Source organism: Schistocerca gregaria, chromosome 9, assembly GCF_023897955.1.
Source record: "Schistocerca gregaria isolate iqSchGreg1 chromosome 9, iqSchGreg1.2, whole genome shotgun sequence".
NCBI lineage: Eukaryota > Metazoa > Arthropoda > Insecta > Orthoptera > Acrididae > Schistocerca > Schistocerca gregaria.
The window spans coordinates 92,622,946-92,641,075 of NC_064928.1; the positions used below are offsets into that span (position 1 = coordinate 92,622,946).

Below are 18,130 nucleotides of genomic sequence, written 5' to 3' on the forward strand. Positions count from 1 at the left end.
TGACAGGCGGACCTGTGTATCCTTGTGCCATGACGAACGTCTTCTTTACATTTATACACATGGAGAAGAACGCAGCAAACAAAAGGCTATTTAGAAGCAAGTCTTCTTGGAAGTGCTTGGATCTGAGCAGATAAATGTTGTAGAGCTTCCCATCAGATCTGATATACAGATGAATGCCCAGGTTAGTTTCACAAAAGGAACTTTGAGGAGTGCTGAGAAAAAATATTGAACAGAGTGGGAGCCAATACGCAGCCTTGATGAACCTCTCTTTCCACAGCAAACAGATCAGATGTGATTCCGTTGAAGATCACAGCACCTTCCATATCTTTGTGAAAAGCCATGAACATCTTTAAGAGCTTCAGAGAACACCCTATCTTCTAAAGTACTGCATACAGTCCTTCCCTGCTGACTCTGTCGCCTTCTTTATGTGGATGAAGGCAACGAACACAAGGGTTTTCTGCTTGCGGCATTTTTCCTGTATTTGAGGAGTGTGAAGATTATATCAACTGTAGATCATTGTGGATGAAACCCACATTGTTCTGCAGGATGTATGTACTCGGCAAGCATCTGAAGCTGTCCAACACCACGTGGGCAAATGTTTTTCTAGGTATACTCAGAAGTGAGATTCCATAGTGACAGTTGCAATCACCGCGATCACCTATAAGTTTGTATAAAGTAACAATATTGGCATCGCGCATATCTTGTGGCAGAGCACCCTCAGCCCAAAATTTCAGTAAGAGGTTGGAAAGCTGCGGAAAGTTGGCTTATGTTTTACAATTTCTGTGGAGATGTCATCTTTGCCAAGGCACTTCCCACATTTGAGCTGTGCAATTGCTCACTGAAGCTCCTCCATAGTGGGTGTGACATCCAAGTCACCGTAAGGTGTCATCTGAGGAATTTCATCCATTGCGTTTGGACTAATGTTGATGGCATGTGAGTAGAGGCTGGAGTAATGTTCTACCCAACAATGCAATGGACGATTTCGATCTGTGATGACTTTTCCATCTATTTCCTTGAGTGGTACGCTCTTCTTTGGAATGGGTCCAATGGTCCGTTTGATGCCCAAACCACCAATGTCGCCACCATTGAAACGCTCCTGTATTCCAGGGCAAAGTTGCTCCCAGTAGGAATTGATGCAGTTGCAGACAGTGCGTTGAACAGCTACCTTTGCTTTGCTTAACTACCCGCGTGTAGAACTCCATGGGTTTTTTATGCCAGATGACAGTGGCCTGATGCTTAGCCTCAAGGAGAGGTTTCAGGACATCTACATTCTCGATGAACCAATCCTGGGATTTTGCTACCAGATTACCGAACACATTTCCAGCCGTAACAGTAACAAGCAATTTTATCTTCTGCCAGTCTTCGGAAATAGAAGCAGCTGGGTCCCAGGTGTCCATCTCTTTTCGTGTCTCGCCACTAAATACTTCCACTGCAGCAGCATCTCTCGTTTGGCAAAGGTTAATTTTTGTTTTGCAAGGTGTTCTGGCAGAGTGAGATTTTTTGGTCACGAAGCGCACTTTTGTCACTAGTAGTGTATGATCCATGTCACAGCCTGAACTAATGAAAAAATATGTATGAAGAAAGTAACACAGATCTTTCCTTTTAGTTAGAATAAGATCTAATTGGTGCCAATGTTTTGAACGGGGGTGCATCCAGGAAACCTTGTTGTTCAGTTTTCCTTTAAAGTATGTATTAGTGACACACAACTGACACTTTGCACAGAATTCAAGCAACTGTAGACCATTTTCATTCATCTTGTCCACTCTGTGTTTGCCTAGCCTGTCATGCCAAGTCACAAAATCACTACCAATACGAGCGTCGAAATCACCAGGAATGCATGGAAGGTCCCCGTATGACATCACTGAGTTGTTCATAAAACAGATCCTTGGCATCTGCAGCTCAGGTAAGTGTTGGTGCATATACAGATATCAGTGTCAGTGATTCACTATTTGTTGTGAAACGCAGAGTCATAATGTGTTCTGAGATCCCAGTCGGATTTTCGGTACAACACAGCAAGTCATGGCAGAAAGCAAAACGGGATTCCGTGCTGTCTAGGGCAAGCAACATCTTTGCCCATCCAGAAAAAAGTGTAGTTTTTTTCCTGTATTGAGCCTTCTTCAGGTAACCTGGTTTCCTGCAATGCTGTTATAGCGATACTGAGTCTGACTAAATCTAAGTCTATAGCAGCTGTTTTGTGTAGCTCTTTTGAGCTGCCACAAGCATCTGGGAAGACCTGAGTGTAGTGCAGATGTTCTATGTACCGATACATAATGAAATGTCTTTATTTTGTATTTTATTTTTATTTTTTTTATTTTTGTAGCAGCAGGTGTCTATATTACGGTCGCAACTTCTAGTAGGGCTAGTGTTCCATACACCCAATGGAGCAATTGGCACCGGGCCGGGCCAATACCTGACTGACTGACTGGACTGCCCAGCTCTAAGCGTGCGGTGACTGTCCAGTGGACCTACGATGTCCCTCTGTCAACAGTAACCCCTGGCGTCCGCTCCTATGCCCATTAGAGCAGCCTTATAACTGGTAACTGCCACTATCTGTGTTTTTTTTTTCACACGGATGGAGTGTCCTCTCCTAGCTGACTGGTTCCACAGGAGCGAAAATACATTAAGTGCAGAGTCAGGTTGGCTGCAGGCCATTGCCACTCATTTCTGGTTGGACCGTACTTGTGCCTAACACAAGTACTGATCCCGGGTTTCAATTTGGAGTTGGCCCTCTCCTATACAGATGGCATGCCACTGCTAAAGAAGTCCGTATCTCTGAAGATGAGAGATGGAAAACAGGATATGATAAGAGGAAAGAAAGGGCATTGTGACACACACTTTGTCTTGCTCCTCTGCAGAGGCCCGTCTGACTCAGGAAGCCCTGCTGGTAGTTACACTACCACCGGCACGGCCCCCTGCTTCCCTGGAGCAAGGGTTTGCAAACTACCAAGTCATCTCAATGAAAGACTGGAAAGAGTAATTCAAAGGCTAAATAAATACCCATTGCCTTTTTCTATGAATCTAAAGATTTGCACGTAAGGAATTTCACACCACAGTGGCATAATGCTACATTACTTTTCACAAACAACTGCTTCAGCGACAAATGAAAATGATACGAACTATCTACTGTGATAAAAAGCTCCCAGTGCAAGACTTCACGGAGAACTGCTTCCGAATGATCAGAGCTGTAATTTATCCTGTTTTACTACTTATCCACTTCTTATTTCAAGCACGGCACATTTTCAAGTCATACCTGTGGGTAAAATGGAAGCACTGAAACAACAACAAATAACAGCATAACTGTCATATTGCCAATCTAACTTTCGTACTACCGATCTACTTTTATGTCAGAAGTATACCTGTAATGACATTTTATTATCTTTGATAAAAGTTAATTTTATTTCACATTCATTAAAAACTGATTTTCATCAAACACAATACAATGTAATCACAGACTGGCTCTCTGACATAAAATAAATATCCTGAAAATGAAAGTAAACAGTGCCTAAACAAATAACAAATGTACATTTACATACATCTACATCTACATTTATACTCCATAAACCACCCAACGGTGTGTGGCGGAGGGCACTTTACGTGCCACTGTCATTACCTCTCTTTCCTGTTCCAGTCGCGTATGGTTCGTGGGAAGAACGACTGCCGGAAAGCCTCCGTGCGCGCTCGAATCTCTCTAATTTTGCATTCGTGATCTTCTCGGGAGGTATAAGTAGGGGGAAGCAATATATCCGATACCTCATCCAGAAACGCACCCTCTCGAAACCTTGCAAGCAAGCTACACCGCAATGCAGAGTGCCTCCCTTGCATACTCTGCCACTCGAGTTTGCTAAACATCTCCGTAACACTATCACCCTTACCAAATAAACCTGTGACGAAATGCGCCACTCTTCTTTGGATCTTCTCTATCTCCTCCTTCAACCCAATCTGGTATGGATCTCACATTGATGAGCAATACTCAAGTATAGGTTGAACGAGTGTTTTGTAAGCCACCTCCTTTTCTAAGGACTCTCCCAATGAATCTCAACCTGGTACCCACCTTACCAACAGTTAATTTTATAAGGTCATTCCACTTAAAATCGTTTCGCACGCATACTCCGAGATATTTTACAGAAGTAACTGCAAACCAGTGTTTGTTCTGCTATCGTATAATCATACAATAAAGGATTCTTCTTTCTATGTGTTCGCAATACATTACATTTGTCTATGCCAAGGGTCAGCTGCCACTCCCTGCACCAAGCGCCTATCCGCTGCAGATCTTCCTGCATTTCGCTACAATTATCTAATGCTGCAACTTCTCTGTATACTACAGCATCATCCGCGAAAAGCCGCATGGAACTTTCGACACTATCTACTAAGTCATTTATATATATTGTGAAAAGCAATGGTCCCATAACACTCCCCTGTGGTTCACCAGAGGTTACTTTAACGTCTGTAGACGTCTCTCCATTGAGAACAACATGCTGTGTTCTGTTTGTTAAAAACTCTTCAATCCACCCACACAGCTGGTCTAATATTCCTTAGGCTCTTACTTTGTTTATCAGGCGACAGTGCGGAACTGTATCGAACGCCTTCCGGAAGTCAAGGATAATGGCATCTACCTGAGAGCCTGTACCTAATATTCTCTTGGTCTCACGAACAAATAAAGCGAGTTGGGTCTCACATGATCACTGTTTCAGGATTCCATGTTGATTCCTACAGAGTAAATTCTGGGTTTCCAGAAACGACATGATACGCGAGCAACAGATCAATGTCAGAGAGGTAGGTCTATAGTTTTGCGCATCTGCTCGATGACCCTTCTTGAAGACTGGGACTACCTGTGTTCTTTTCCAATCATTTTATAATGGGTTGATTTGTATAGGTACTGCTCAAAAATAAGCCATGCAGGAAACCAGTAGTGGAAGAAAATTACCTACAAGAGAATCCACAGCAGTGATTCTGAGTGTGGACTAGTCTTCGGATGTCACCTGAGTGACAAATCCAGCACGGACATTTCAACCTTTATAAAGCTACCCAATTTCACTGTCAGTGATCTGACTACAGAGATGAAATGTGAGGGAACAATCGCAGCTAAACCGAGACCAGGTAGACCTCATTTACTTGGGAACAGGGACTGCTGAGCACTGTGGAGGGTAGTTGTAAAATTAAAAATCAGCACATGGAATCACCTACGAGTTCAAAAGTGCTACTGGCACAAGGACTGGACACAGGGAGTTCTGTAGTCAATGCTTAGTGACGACTCGGACTGGACTGTGGACAACTGGAAATGAGTAATTTGGAGTGACGAATCGTGCTGTACGGTGTGGCAAATTGACAGAAGGGTTTAGGCTCGGCATATGCCTCGAGAACTTTAGCTGCTGCCGTGTGTAGTCCCACAGTGAAGTATGGAAGAAGCGGTGTTAAAGTATGGGGTGTTTCTCGTGGTTAGGGTATGGTCTCCTTATTGCATTTAAGAAAACATTAAATATGTAAGGATGTGAACATGTTCTGCAATACTATGCACTGCGTACAGTACAAGGGCTACTCGGAGACGGTGAATGTAACAGCATAGCAATGAAGCCTGTCCTAAAGCACAGAAAGGATGCAAGGGGACTTCATATACAGGAAGACTGCGTAGAAGCAAGTACAAAGATGACAGAGTTGGGAGAGGGTGTCGGAGTTTCAGGATATTATATGTGTGTGTGTGTGTGTGTGTGTGTGTGTGTGTGTGTGTGTGTGTGTGTGTGTGGCAGCGGCAAACTAGTAGCAGAGCAGAGCATAGTTGGTGTAGCAAAGTTATTGGTGGACTTTCTGGATCAAAGTGTTTGTGTTGGAGCAACAATTCTCAGTTGCAAAATATGGAGACACAACTCTTAGTTCAACCATCCTGCATATTTTATTTTGATATTTGTTGTACTTAAACCAATTAACAAGTATGTCTTATGATCACAGCTGCTTTTAGAGACATACACAACAAAAATACAAAATCATCTACAGAGGCTACTTAAATGTTACATTTAATTAAAATGAATGACTGCATAGAACCTTGAGTAATCTGGTGCACAGTCTACAATGATGCAGAAGCAAATGTAGCTGATAATGCTTAAAGCTAATTCTCATCACGCTGTAGTACGGACACATACTTTTGCAGAATTCATTATCCGTCTGACACCAGACTGTTAAATGGAACAAAATTACTGTTGTATTGTTGTATAAGGACAAAAGGCAAACTAATTGAAAATCTAAAGTCATGCAACTGCACTTCAGTTGGCTGTAAAAATGTTATACTTACTTCTAATATCCATTATGGACCCGGAGTCACTGTCATCCGAACATGTGTAATTCCACAGATTGGCATCTAGGTTGGCACGACATGCACAAGATAGACAGAAGAAATACAACCAAAACAAACATTAGGCCCAATATTTACAAAACAAAGGCATGCCAAAAATTTAAGGAGTGAATCACCAGAATAGATACAAAAGAATCAATACTGCACTATTATTACAAGAATTTTTCATAAACCGAAAACAGGAGTGTTTGATATCAGTGTGAAAGAAATCCCAGTGTCACTTAAAGAATACAATGTAACTACACAGAAAAATAAGCATTGCTATGGAAAGAAACTACAGAAGTGAAATTAAATCTAAAGCTTTGAGAAACAGTAATTGCATTTCAACTTTACAGAGAAAGAAGTTCTCATTTTTATTTACAACAGACCCAAGGTTCATTGATACTACACTACCAGGTTTTGTTAATAAGCAAATCCGCTCACTGAAAGACTGGATATTTATTCTGTTTCTGCGGTTTACCCTTTTTGAATGACAAAAAATATTTCACTTGGAGTGGTAAACATACAATACTGTTTGTGAAAATTGCACCATTACAAAGGAAAACCAGACATCAAATTTAGTCCACATAGGCTTCTAAAGATATATGGTACAACATATCAAATATAACGATGCAGCGTGCATGTATTAAATTGTCACAAGTTAAAACGTGTTGATATGAAGTAGTATTAATACAGGTAGCAGACCTGAGAGAGAATTTATTTCAGTGTGATACATGGCATGTTACACATAACAACTGCAAATGAACTTTTTTCTCAACTGTTAGTCACAAGCAACATTAACAATATATAAATTCTTATGAGTGCTGCATTACTCAGGGATGCTAGGTTCTCTCCAATTCATTGTACATAATGAGAAGAATTACTTGTGATTTTACTTTTGTTATGGGTTGGGGTATGGAGATCTGTAGGTGTAAAGTGTTCCATTAGCTAGAAAACATTTTTCTGTGAATAAGATATTTCACAAGGTAAAATACTTTTCTTCGATAAAACTACTGACACAATTACCACTAAACATAGAATGCATTCACACAGTTGGAATCGCTGAGAAATGATCATGGGTTTGAGCCTGCTTGTGGTCCAGTTCGATACATGGAAGAATTCTCTCTATAAAAGTTGATACATCAAATATATATTTTTTCCCATATGCAGACCAGTGGCCATTACTCTGTGGAGAACAATATGTAGCATGATAGTCTCCAATCTGTCTGAAGTGCTCTGACAAATCCCTTTTCAAGTTCCAGCACCATAAGAAATAGCAGCTGCCGTGGCATAGAGCATACATAATTCTTTAGCAACCTTCTTGTTAATATTTTCAGCGCTACGTGATATCGAGCACCATGTCCAACAAACACAAACTGCTATCAAAGAAAATCTGTTTCTTGTAATTCTTTCTCTCCCCCCCACCCCCCTCAATTCACTATAGGAATTTGAACAGATCTATACAACAGACTTCAATGCACTGCAATTTAATAATCTTTGTCAGCATTTAACAAACTTCAGTCATACTTTGACAAGTCTACCCGACAAGTAAACTAAATGTCAGTAGCCATGTAACTAACTACCAGAATTATCTCAAGTAAATAAAAATATTACCTTTTTACTATTAACGTAGTTATTTTAATGGAAACAAATGTACAGAGGAACAAAACAATATAGAATGCTAGTAAATGGCATTTTAAGAAATAATAAGACCCTCAAAGAATGTGGCAGAGAATCGAACAGATTTTTAGACATCCCCAGGAAGTGGCTTTCCAGACAGCTTATATCCGAGTCTAAAGCTGAGTTGTGTTGTCCACTGAATATGACAAGCAAATCCCTGATGAGCAGAAGTAGAACTTAAGAAATCTCCAATTTTAATATCTTGTTGATTTAACTGGAAATGAATTACGTGGAATGTTTTGTGGATTAAAAAAATGCTGGTGTACATACTGCCATCCAGAACATCACCCTGGATTCACTCTTTCTCCCTCGTCTCCTGTTACTCCATTTTTCTAATTCAGTCAGGTCTGCTCTTTCTGCTCTCACTCTCACGGCCGACTTTTAATTTAAATACAATTAGTTTGTAAGCCACTTGTTACTCTGATCCACTGTCTTACCTCCTCCTTTTGCTTGCAATTATCCCAAGCCATATTCTCACTATGAAACATTTTTCCAGTCCTATGAAACCAAATAAACCTAAAACAAAAAGATCAGACAGGTATTCGGGCTACGTTGTTCCAGCTTAAGAACAATAAGCCGACCCATTCAGCACCAGAGAGCAAATGGCAACTAAGAACATCGCAGTTGCAATGTGCTAACAAACTGTGTTGCGAAGGAATACAGATGTGGAAATGTAATGCAGGTATCACTTCGGACTTTCAGAAGTTTCGTCCTACAGCCATCACAGTGGACAGTGCTCACAATCACAACAGCTGTTGCCATCCTGGACTGTCTTGTCCAGCATTTGTGCTGTATTATGCTAGATAATGAACTAAGACTGGACATTTTAGCTTTTAAAGTGTGAACTCAAACTCCGATAAAATTTCAGAGGCAATTCAGCAATATTTTCCATGTACAAGGTATAATCAAAAAGTAATGGGAATCTTTTAATTTTTGGCCTTTATACATTAGATTTTCAATTTCTTTTTATCTTCATGGTAAACATCTTTGCATTTTCAGCTGTTCTGAATATTTAGCTTATAATTTACAACTGAGGGGTTGTAAGTATTTTCGAGTGCTCAGGAAATTTTTTTCTTTCAAAAAAGATGGATCAAAGAATTTACACTACATTTTACTTGGAAATTGGAATAGAGTGCAGCACCACATTTGAAGTGTTGACTGTGGTTTTTGGTGAATCTACTATGAGTAAGAGAGGAGTTTACGAATGGCATAAACGTTCCAAAGGGGATCGAGAAGATGCTGAAGATCACAACTGACCTGGACACCACAGCACATCAATTACTGACAATAATGTGGAAGAAGTAAAGAAAATGATTCTGGAAAATTGCCGCATTACACCAGAAAAGTTGGTGACGATGTCGACGTATCACAGATATGTGCTAAGCAATTCTTGGGAATGAAACATGCAGCAGCAAAGTTTGTTCCAAAATTATTGAATTTCAACCAAAACGATCTCACTTGGACATCACTCAGGAATTTCTGAATAAAGTCGTCAATGATCCAAAAATTCCAAAGGAGGTTATAACAGGTGACAAAATAAGAGTGTAGAGGTACCATGTCGAAATCAAAGCCCAATCTATGAAAACTGCGCGAGACCGAAAAAAATTTGACAAGTTCGGTCACGTCTGAAGGCTCTCCTCACTGTTACAATGAGCTAGTGCATCGAGAGTTCCTGCCTTACAGTCAATAACGAATACTACCTGAAGTTTTGTACAATTTTCTTTAGGCAATCCAAAGAAAACGATCAAAACTGTGGCTGAGCCACTCGTGGAAATTGCTTCCGATAATATTCCCACTCGCACCCCAATCCCCGCTCATGATTTTTTGGCAAAAAAGAAAAGCATTTCATTGCGTCAATTATGGTATTCGCCGAACGGGGCCCCTGCTACTTCTTTCTATTCCCAAGGCTGAAAATAACCATGAAACGACTTCATTTTGCCACCACTGATGAAATAAAAACAGAATTGCTGAAGGAACTGAACACCACAATGAAAAATGAGTTCCAGCAGTGCTTCCAAGATTGAAAAAAGTGCTGGCACAAGTGTGTGATATCTGATGGGGATTACTTTGAAGGGGACAAAGTTAATGTTGATGAATAAATGAAGATTCTTTAAGAAAAACAAAAATTTATGTTACTTTCTGATCACTCATCATTTTTTGGTGGAAGACACCATGGGTTGTGGCAGCTCTTCACAGGGTGACTGTATTTCAACTGATTTATCAGTCCACTTATCTTCCTATTATACTAAAAACATCTGCACAGTAATGTAAATGACAACAGTAGTGTAGTGTGTCTCATTTATAAACAAACTTATCCTATTCACTGACGGTACTTATTGTTGAGAACAGTAATGTCCACTTTGCTTTTCACATTCAAGCTCGCATTCAGTATTGCTCTCGAATTTGTATTTGTGGCAGTTTGTTTCATGTTTACTGTTATATGAAACAGTACAGACACATTTACTGATGAACAGCTGCCAATGCGTCCCTAACCTACAGGTTCACTGAATGCAAAGAAACTAAGGCACAACAACACTATGCCGAGCTGTTCCTACAGCGATGGCAACCGCATCACTATAGTTTTGCATTGAGGGTTATTACATTACTCTGTGTTTAGTGTTGTACATTTTGAAGATTGCAAACTGGATGAACCATAATTAATAGGGAAAACTGTCACTGGCAAATGTAAATTTTAACAGAATCATGAACTTGTAAAAAAACATTGATCCACAAAAAATTCACTTGCAAGATAACTGTGAATATGTGTTTACAAGCTACTATTCACTTCAGTATTAAGTACTGTCTTAGCATAAGTGTATTTGAAATGTAAATTCTTCGGCGATGACCCCAATTATAGTCGACCTGCAGAAAGAACGCCCTCGACAGCCGACAGCACTGTCACCGATGCTACTATGAGGCTGTCTGTCATTATACTGTGTTGGTCACCCATTGGTAGACCACCGCTACCTTGAGTCATATGAGGTGTCAATGTGGGACTATCATTGTGGCAATGTTCACAAATCTGAAAGCTCAGATTGGCACTAGTGTGTCACTTCCACACAAAACACTCCTAGCGTATGAACTGTAAGAGACGTTCTTCTGGTGGCATGACTATAGTTGGGATCAAAATAAACTCATGACCTGTCTTAAAAAAAAAAAAAGATATAATATTGTTTCACAAAGTTACATGTTACACTCATACCCATTACAAGAAGAGTTTACATCTGAGACATACTTCGCAAACCACTGCACGGTGGATGGCAGAGGGTCCCCTGTACCATTACTAGTCATTTCCTTTCCTGTTCCACTTGCAAACAGAGGGTGGGAAAAACGACTGTCTTTATGTCTCTGTACGAGTCCTATTTCTTTCACCTTATCTTCGTGGTCCTCGTGCAAAATGTATGTTGCAGCAGCAGAATCGTTCTGCAATCAGCTTCAAATCTGGGTTCCCTAAATTTTCTCAATATTGTTCATTGAAAAGAATGTCGCCTTCCCTCCAGGGATTCTCATTTGAGTTCTCAAAGCACATCTGTAACACTTACAAGATGTTATTCGAATCTACCAGTAACAAATCCAGGAGCCCACCTCTGAAGAGCTTCAATGTTTTCCTTTAGTACAAGCTGGAACAGATCCCAAACACTCAACCAGTACTCAAGAAGAGATCCCACTTGTGTCCTACGTTCTGTCTACTATACAGATGAACCAAAATGTTCCCAATAAACCAAAGCCTACCATTTGCCTTCCCTACCAAAATCCACATATGCGTGTTCCACTTCATACTACTTTGCAACTTTACCCCCAAATACTGAAATAGTGTGACTGTGTCAAGCACAACACTGTATCTGAACATTATTGGTTTGTTTTCTTACTCATTCACATTAACTTACACTTTTCTGTGTTTTGAACTAGCCGTCATTCACCACACCAACTAAAAATTTGGTGTAAGTCATCCTGTCCTCCTCCAGTGACTTAATTTCAACATCTTCCCGTACACCACAGCACCGTCAACAAATAACTGCGGTCCACCAGATTATTTTTGTATATAGGAAATAATAGTGGCTCCATCACATTTCCCTGTGGCATTCCTGATGATATCCTTTTCTCTGACGAACACTCGTCATTGAGGACAACATACTAGGTTCTATTACTTAAGATTTGTTCAAGCCACTGACAACCTATTCCACATGCTCATACCTTCATTAACAGCCTGCAGTGGGGCACCATGTAAATGCAATATATAATGTAAGAAATGTAAGAAAAGGGCAAGCTAAGTTTCACATGAGTGATGCTTTCTAAAACAGTGCTGATTTGTCAATGTAAGCTCTTGGGTCTGTAGGATTCCCCCCCCCCCCCCTCCCCCCCTCGCCGCCCCACTTCCCACTTCCAACTTTGGATATGTTCTAGAATTCTACAACAAACAGATGTTAGGGATATTGGTCTGTAATTTTGCAGGTCTGTTTTTAGTTTTGTTATATAAAGGGTTGCCCGCACTTTTTCCAGTTTCTTGGGACTTTCCACTGTGTCCTGGCATTTGAATGCAGTACCGTGCTCACACTCACCTCTACAGCCAGTTACTAATTCTTTGAAAGATCTCGAGATCATCCTGTTAAGCTACATAACAGTGTACAGTTTGCCACTCCAGTTCTTCAAACATATCAAGTGCTGTACATTTCACTTTTGAGATGATCCCAGATAGGAAAAATCTGGAGGCCCAGCTGAACCTACCCACCCGCGACCATACTGGTATGTTAGATGTCTTCATACTAGCAGCAAATTGTGCAGGTGCCCAATCATGCATGTGCCAGTTCCTAAACATTACACAAAGTGAACACTCTCGAGAAATCCTGAAAGTTCCTGCCACAGAAAGTGAAGTCCCTGTTCTCCAAGTTTTCTCAGAGGGAAGTTTCACTGAATGAGGTGATCACCTACTACCCTTAACCAAAATTTCAATGGTCACTAATGAATGGCACATGGGTTTATGTCAAATGTGAACTCAATTAGATGAGGACTTAATCGAAACATCTACATTTCAAATTGTACTAACTAGTAAACACTTCACATTGTGTCAGTGGTGGCTTTAAAGCGCACATTTGTAATTATATGCAGACAGCTCATTTGCCGACTCACATTCACTAGGACATTTTTCTTTCTACGATTATATACCTCCACCTATATCAAGATTCCTGTATTAATTGTGATACACCCAGTATTATATGCCTTTTTTTACTGTTGCGGAGGTATTTTGACAGAAATAGAGATAAATGGAGTAACGAACCAAATAAATCATAACTACATTATTACTCTACAATGAATCACCAGAGACCATGGGCCTCTAATATCAAAATACACTAAATGTATCCCTGAAGAACCTCTGAAATTATATCAGTTGCACTTGGGTTGACCATGTACAGCATCACATCTATACTCTGCTTATGCACCTGTCCCGTGCACTCACCTAGCACACCCGATTCTAGTCATGTCATCAGAGGTAGACTTGTGGAAGCAACCACATCACTTACTGAAAGAGTTGAAAATACTGCACCACACTTTAAATGTGCTGCATTTGCGTATGTGTTTGTGTAAATTGTAGAACTGACATTTGTGTAAATCTTACCCAACAATTTTATGAATGTTAAAAGCATAAAGAAACTATTACATCACTGTATTCAGCAGGCCTTCTGACTACGAAATTACTGTGCTTGTAAGGGTTCAGTTTGGATCAAACTGTCAACAGAACTAGTTTTAGTGTTGCATTTACAAAAGTATTTTTCTTGTATTACCCTCTCAAGCACGTTTAAATTATGATGATCATGAAATAGCCTATCGTGCTGGTGGCACAACAGCCCGATCACTAGAGACCGAAAAAGGTCAAATATCAGGAATAGTTGGCACAGTCAGTAATGTTCATACAGTGGTAGGAGGGAGTGCATGAACAATATACTAGAAATCCTGACTGGTGAGGGATGAATGTGGAGATAGAGGTGTGTTTGAAGGTAGCTTTTGTATGTTTTTCTTGAACAACTCAAACTATGGCCTCCAGTGAACATCTGTCCCAGTACAAAATTTAACTACAGTTAATTTCCTACAAAAGAGGTCCTGTTCATTTTTCCGTACGACTAGTAATTTGAGCATAGAGAGAGAGAGAGAGAGAGAGAGAGAGAGAGAGAGAGAGAGAGAGAGAGAGAGAGAGAGAGAGAGAGAGAGAGCGAGAGAGAGAGAGAGAGAGAGAGAGAATATGAAAATCTCATGCGAGGGTTTTGAAGGCCAGATACAACATAGCAGGTTGCATAAAACGACACTCATAGGGGCTGCTGAATCGCACACTATTTCCACAATCCCGGTTAAAAACTAGCAATTTTACTGTATGCTGATGAATAAAAGTAATAAAAATGATAAATTTAAATTGATTTACTTTTTTAATCATTGTAACACTGATTTATGGGAAAATCATAACAAAAGGCAACCTCTCTACGTATCCAACATTAACTTGGTGTAATGCGACTACTGCTTCACTGCAAGCGAAAGCAATGAAAGGTTTTGGCAGAAAAAGCGCTATAAGCATTAACACTGCTCCACTGCACACAAAAGTAACGTAAGATTTTGGCAGAGAAAGTACTATTTACATTAAAGAAAAAGTTACTTAAAATGCAGAGCAGCCAACAGGAGTAGGGCCCACACACAGCTCCTTGCCTACTTGTCAGGAAAGCTGAGCTACCATTTACTTTACTTTGTTTATGCACTATCTACTGCTCACTCACGCAATGCTTCCAATAAACAACGAGTGGCAACTTTCGCCATTCCACTGTTCGTAAGGGAAACTGTCATCCATCTAGATATTATTTTGAAGACAACAGTGCTTCATAGTTGATGGTTGTTTATCCCTGTCTTCCTCTGAGCTGAATACAAACTCACTTGGACAATTACTGGGAACTTACAGTTTAAAGAGTAATCTTGAACACAGTCCACCACAATTTTTTCAAGAAAACAAAGGAATGACGGATGTTAAAGTAACATCAAGAGCTAGATGAAATCCTAGGGCAAACCATCAGGCCTCTGGATGTGTTACTGGCATTGACTTATCTAACAACCAAGAAATATCCCTACAATCAACACAACAATTTAGGTACAGCTGAATTGTCTGCATCCTCATGGCTGCCCAGTAACTATAACTTTGATGTCCTGTTTATTTATATATTTGCATATGTCCTAGAGGTGATCAATTTTCACAAACAGCAGTGTCTGATGTTAACATTACATATTAAATATAATGAAACCTATCATTACCAGTCACAAAGCAGAATTTACTTTTGATTTTATGTATACGAAGAAAGCCATGTTTTAACAGAACATGTGATATATACCAAAACAGTTGAAATGCCACATGTCTTTCACAGTATTCAGACACTTGTTAGAAGTTAATTTTAGAACAACTGAAGTAAATGTTAATTTATGCATGACATAAAACTAAATAGCCCAAAATTTACATTTGGATGCCTGAACAATTTTAGAAGAACCACATTTTAAACAACAGGTTTATTCAATAATAGCAATATATGAATGGCAATTAAAGTTTCTGTTACTCAAAGTGTAAAACAAACACACACACACACACACACACACACACATTCCACTTAAGAATGTTCACTTTTATATGGAAATTCATGTGTAATTAAATAAAAAGAAAACCAAAGCATCTGTTCTGGTACTAAGTCATAACTTTTTGCAGTTAGTGCTGGACTTAATGAAGCTTTAAGTTTTCAGTTACTAAACCCCCTACCAATATAGACTTATTCCATTTACTTAACAGGTGTACAATGATTGCCTGAATAGCTGCCGCATGAAGTATTTACAGATGACACTATCAATACATCTTAAAACAACAATTTAAATGTTAACTGTTTTTCCCAGTGCAATTCTATGCTTAGATGCTGTACAGATGTGGATATCCGTGAATATATCCACAGTAGTAAATACTTTATGGTTAGAAAGTGTCCATATTTACACGTGATTGATAGTAATACTAATTATTATAATTTTAAGTTACTACTCTGACTCATTCGGGACTGAGTGCCACCATTTTAGCTCAAATGCAGAGTTAGCATTGCCTTCTTCTGGTTTTCCTGCACACTTAAAAGTACATGCTACTTCCATCATATCAACAGCAGTCTTTAAGCCTGAGTCAGTCCTGTTTTATTTGCACTGCGTAATTACCAAAAGCTGTCAAAAGCAACATGAAGGCTAAACTCAGCAACATCTTTCTTTGGAGCCTTCATTCCATGTTCTAACTACCGTTTGATTCTCATATGCAACATAAACAATGGTACAATATCAGTGCACCTCCCAAAATATTTACATGTTTACAATGCAACACTTATTACATTGAGAAGTGTAGCTCTTTAACACGATTTAATATTATGGTGAATTGATGAACACCTGATAAGCAAACTACACTACAAACTTTTGCCATTAGGCAAAAAAGTAACAACAACCTGTGACCACTTCATTTGACTTCCCAATGTTGGAGAAATGATCTACAGAAAAGTTACAAAAACAGTTCGAGTCGTCATAATACAAAACTTAAATATGGAACGATCAGGAGTATGACAGCCTATTTTGTATTAAAATGTGGTCATAATGGTTTCGATGTTCTTAGTCAATGGAATGCAAATTACAAAGTCTAACTCCAACAGATGGAATTCAAACCAGGCACAAGCCTAGTGTCATAACTCTAACTTACTGTGTGGTACAGAACATTAATATTTCTGGATGTGGGCAAATGCTTGTGAACGCAGACGCCGATAGAATCTCTCTTATCAGTGCAGACCTCTACCTACAGTCTTTTCACAAATAATAAGTAAAAGGAATAGGGCTCTTCCCACCTCAGAGGATACTGCCTTAACGAAGCACTGTCTATGTGGGCGAGGTGGTTTGTGTGCCCTGTATCTGGGAGGCTATGTAGGAGGTAGCATAGCTACCAGCAGGTCACCCATTGTGAACAGGCCAAAGGGGAGGAACCAGACAAAGTGTGTACCACAAAGTCCTATTGATAACCTGTCTCCTGTCCTATCCTATCCAACAACCATCCTTTTTCTTTATCATTTTCAATTTCCTACAACGTAGGGCAAGGAGAGCTCTAGAGGTGTGATGAAGCCAGTCTCCCTAAAGGAGTAAATCCGATACAAATAGGCCCTCCAGGTTGGATGTTGATCATGGGGATAACAACGCCATATCAGAAAAAAACGTATAGTTACGAAACTCAAAGATAAGAACAGCTGGACTGATGATACTGATGAATGACCTACGCAAGGAAAAGGACACCGTAAATGTAAAAATGATATATATGTTGTTACTTGGAATGTAAGAACTTTGAACAAACCAGGACCTCTACATGGACTCAGACAAGAGATGGAGAAGTACCAAATAGGAGTAGCACCAATTCAAGAGGTCAGATGGAAAGGAGATGGTATCATAAGAAGTGGTAATTATACAATTATATATAATGGAAGAGACAGTGGTATAGTAGGTGGTACTGACTTTCTTGTAAACAATAGGTATAAAGCATCAGTCATAAATTTTAACCCCATAAATGAAAGGATGTGTACTTGAGAATGAAGGCCCATTTTTTCAACATCTCTCTAGTATGTGTGTTTGCACCCACAGAAGATGATCATACTGAAGCGGAAGAGGAGTTTTATGGTCAACTGGAACAGGAATTAGAAGGTGTACCAAGGAATAATGTAAAGATAGTGATGGGTGACTTCAATGCAAAAATGGGAAAAGAAAATGCCTTTAGAGAAACAGTAGGAAATGACAGCCTGCATGAGGTGTCGAATAAAAATGGACAAAGACTTATAGACTTTGCCATGGGTAATGCAATAGTAGTGAAGAGTACATGGCTCCAGAGAAAGAACATATGGAAAGCCACATGGCGCTCACCAGATGGCACTACTTTTAATCAAATTGACCATGCCGTAATCAACAGGGGACACGCGTCTGACTTCCTTGAAGTTGATAGCTGCAGGTGGGGGGGGCTTATACATACAACGCATAGCCGTCTATAGATCCAGAGGGAAGAGAAAAGCTCTGCGAAGATACAATGTTTCCAGATTGAAAGAGATGCGAGTATCC

At 39.7% G+C, this 18,130-nt stretch overlaps 1 protein-coding gene across 6 annotated transcripts in view; it reads right to left on the reverse strand.

Annotated features, from left to right (window-relative positions):
- LOC126292314 (pecanex-like protein 1) overlaps nucleotides 1-18,130 on the reverse strand; it is a 274,150-nt gene that overhangs the window by 168,943 nt on the left and 87,077 nt on the right. For 3 of the 6 annotated variants that reach the window (XM_049986247.1, XM_049986250.1, XM_049986248.1), the window contains one exon: nucleotides 6,284-6,349. The exons of the other annotated variants lie outside the window; for them this stretch is intronic. In XM_049986247.1, coding sequence (XP_049842204.1) covers nucleotides 6,284-6,349 — 66 coding nt within the window. The remainder of the gene's footprint in view (nucleotides 1-6,283; nucleotides 6,350-18,130) is intronic. 6 annotated transcript variants of the gene reach the window in all.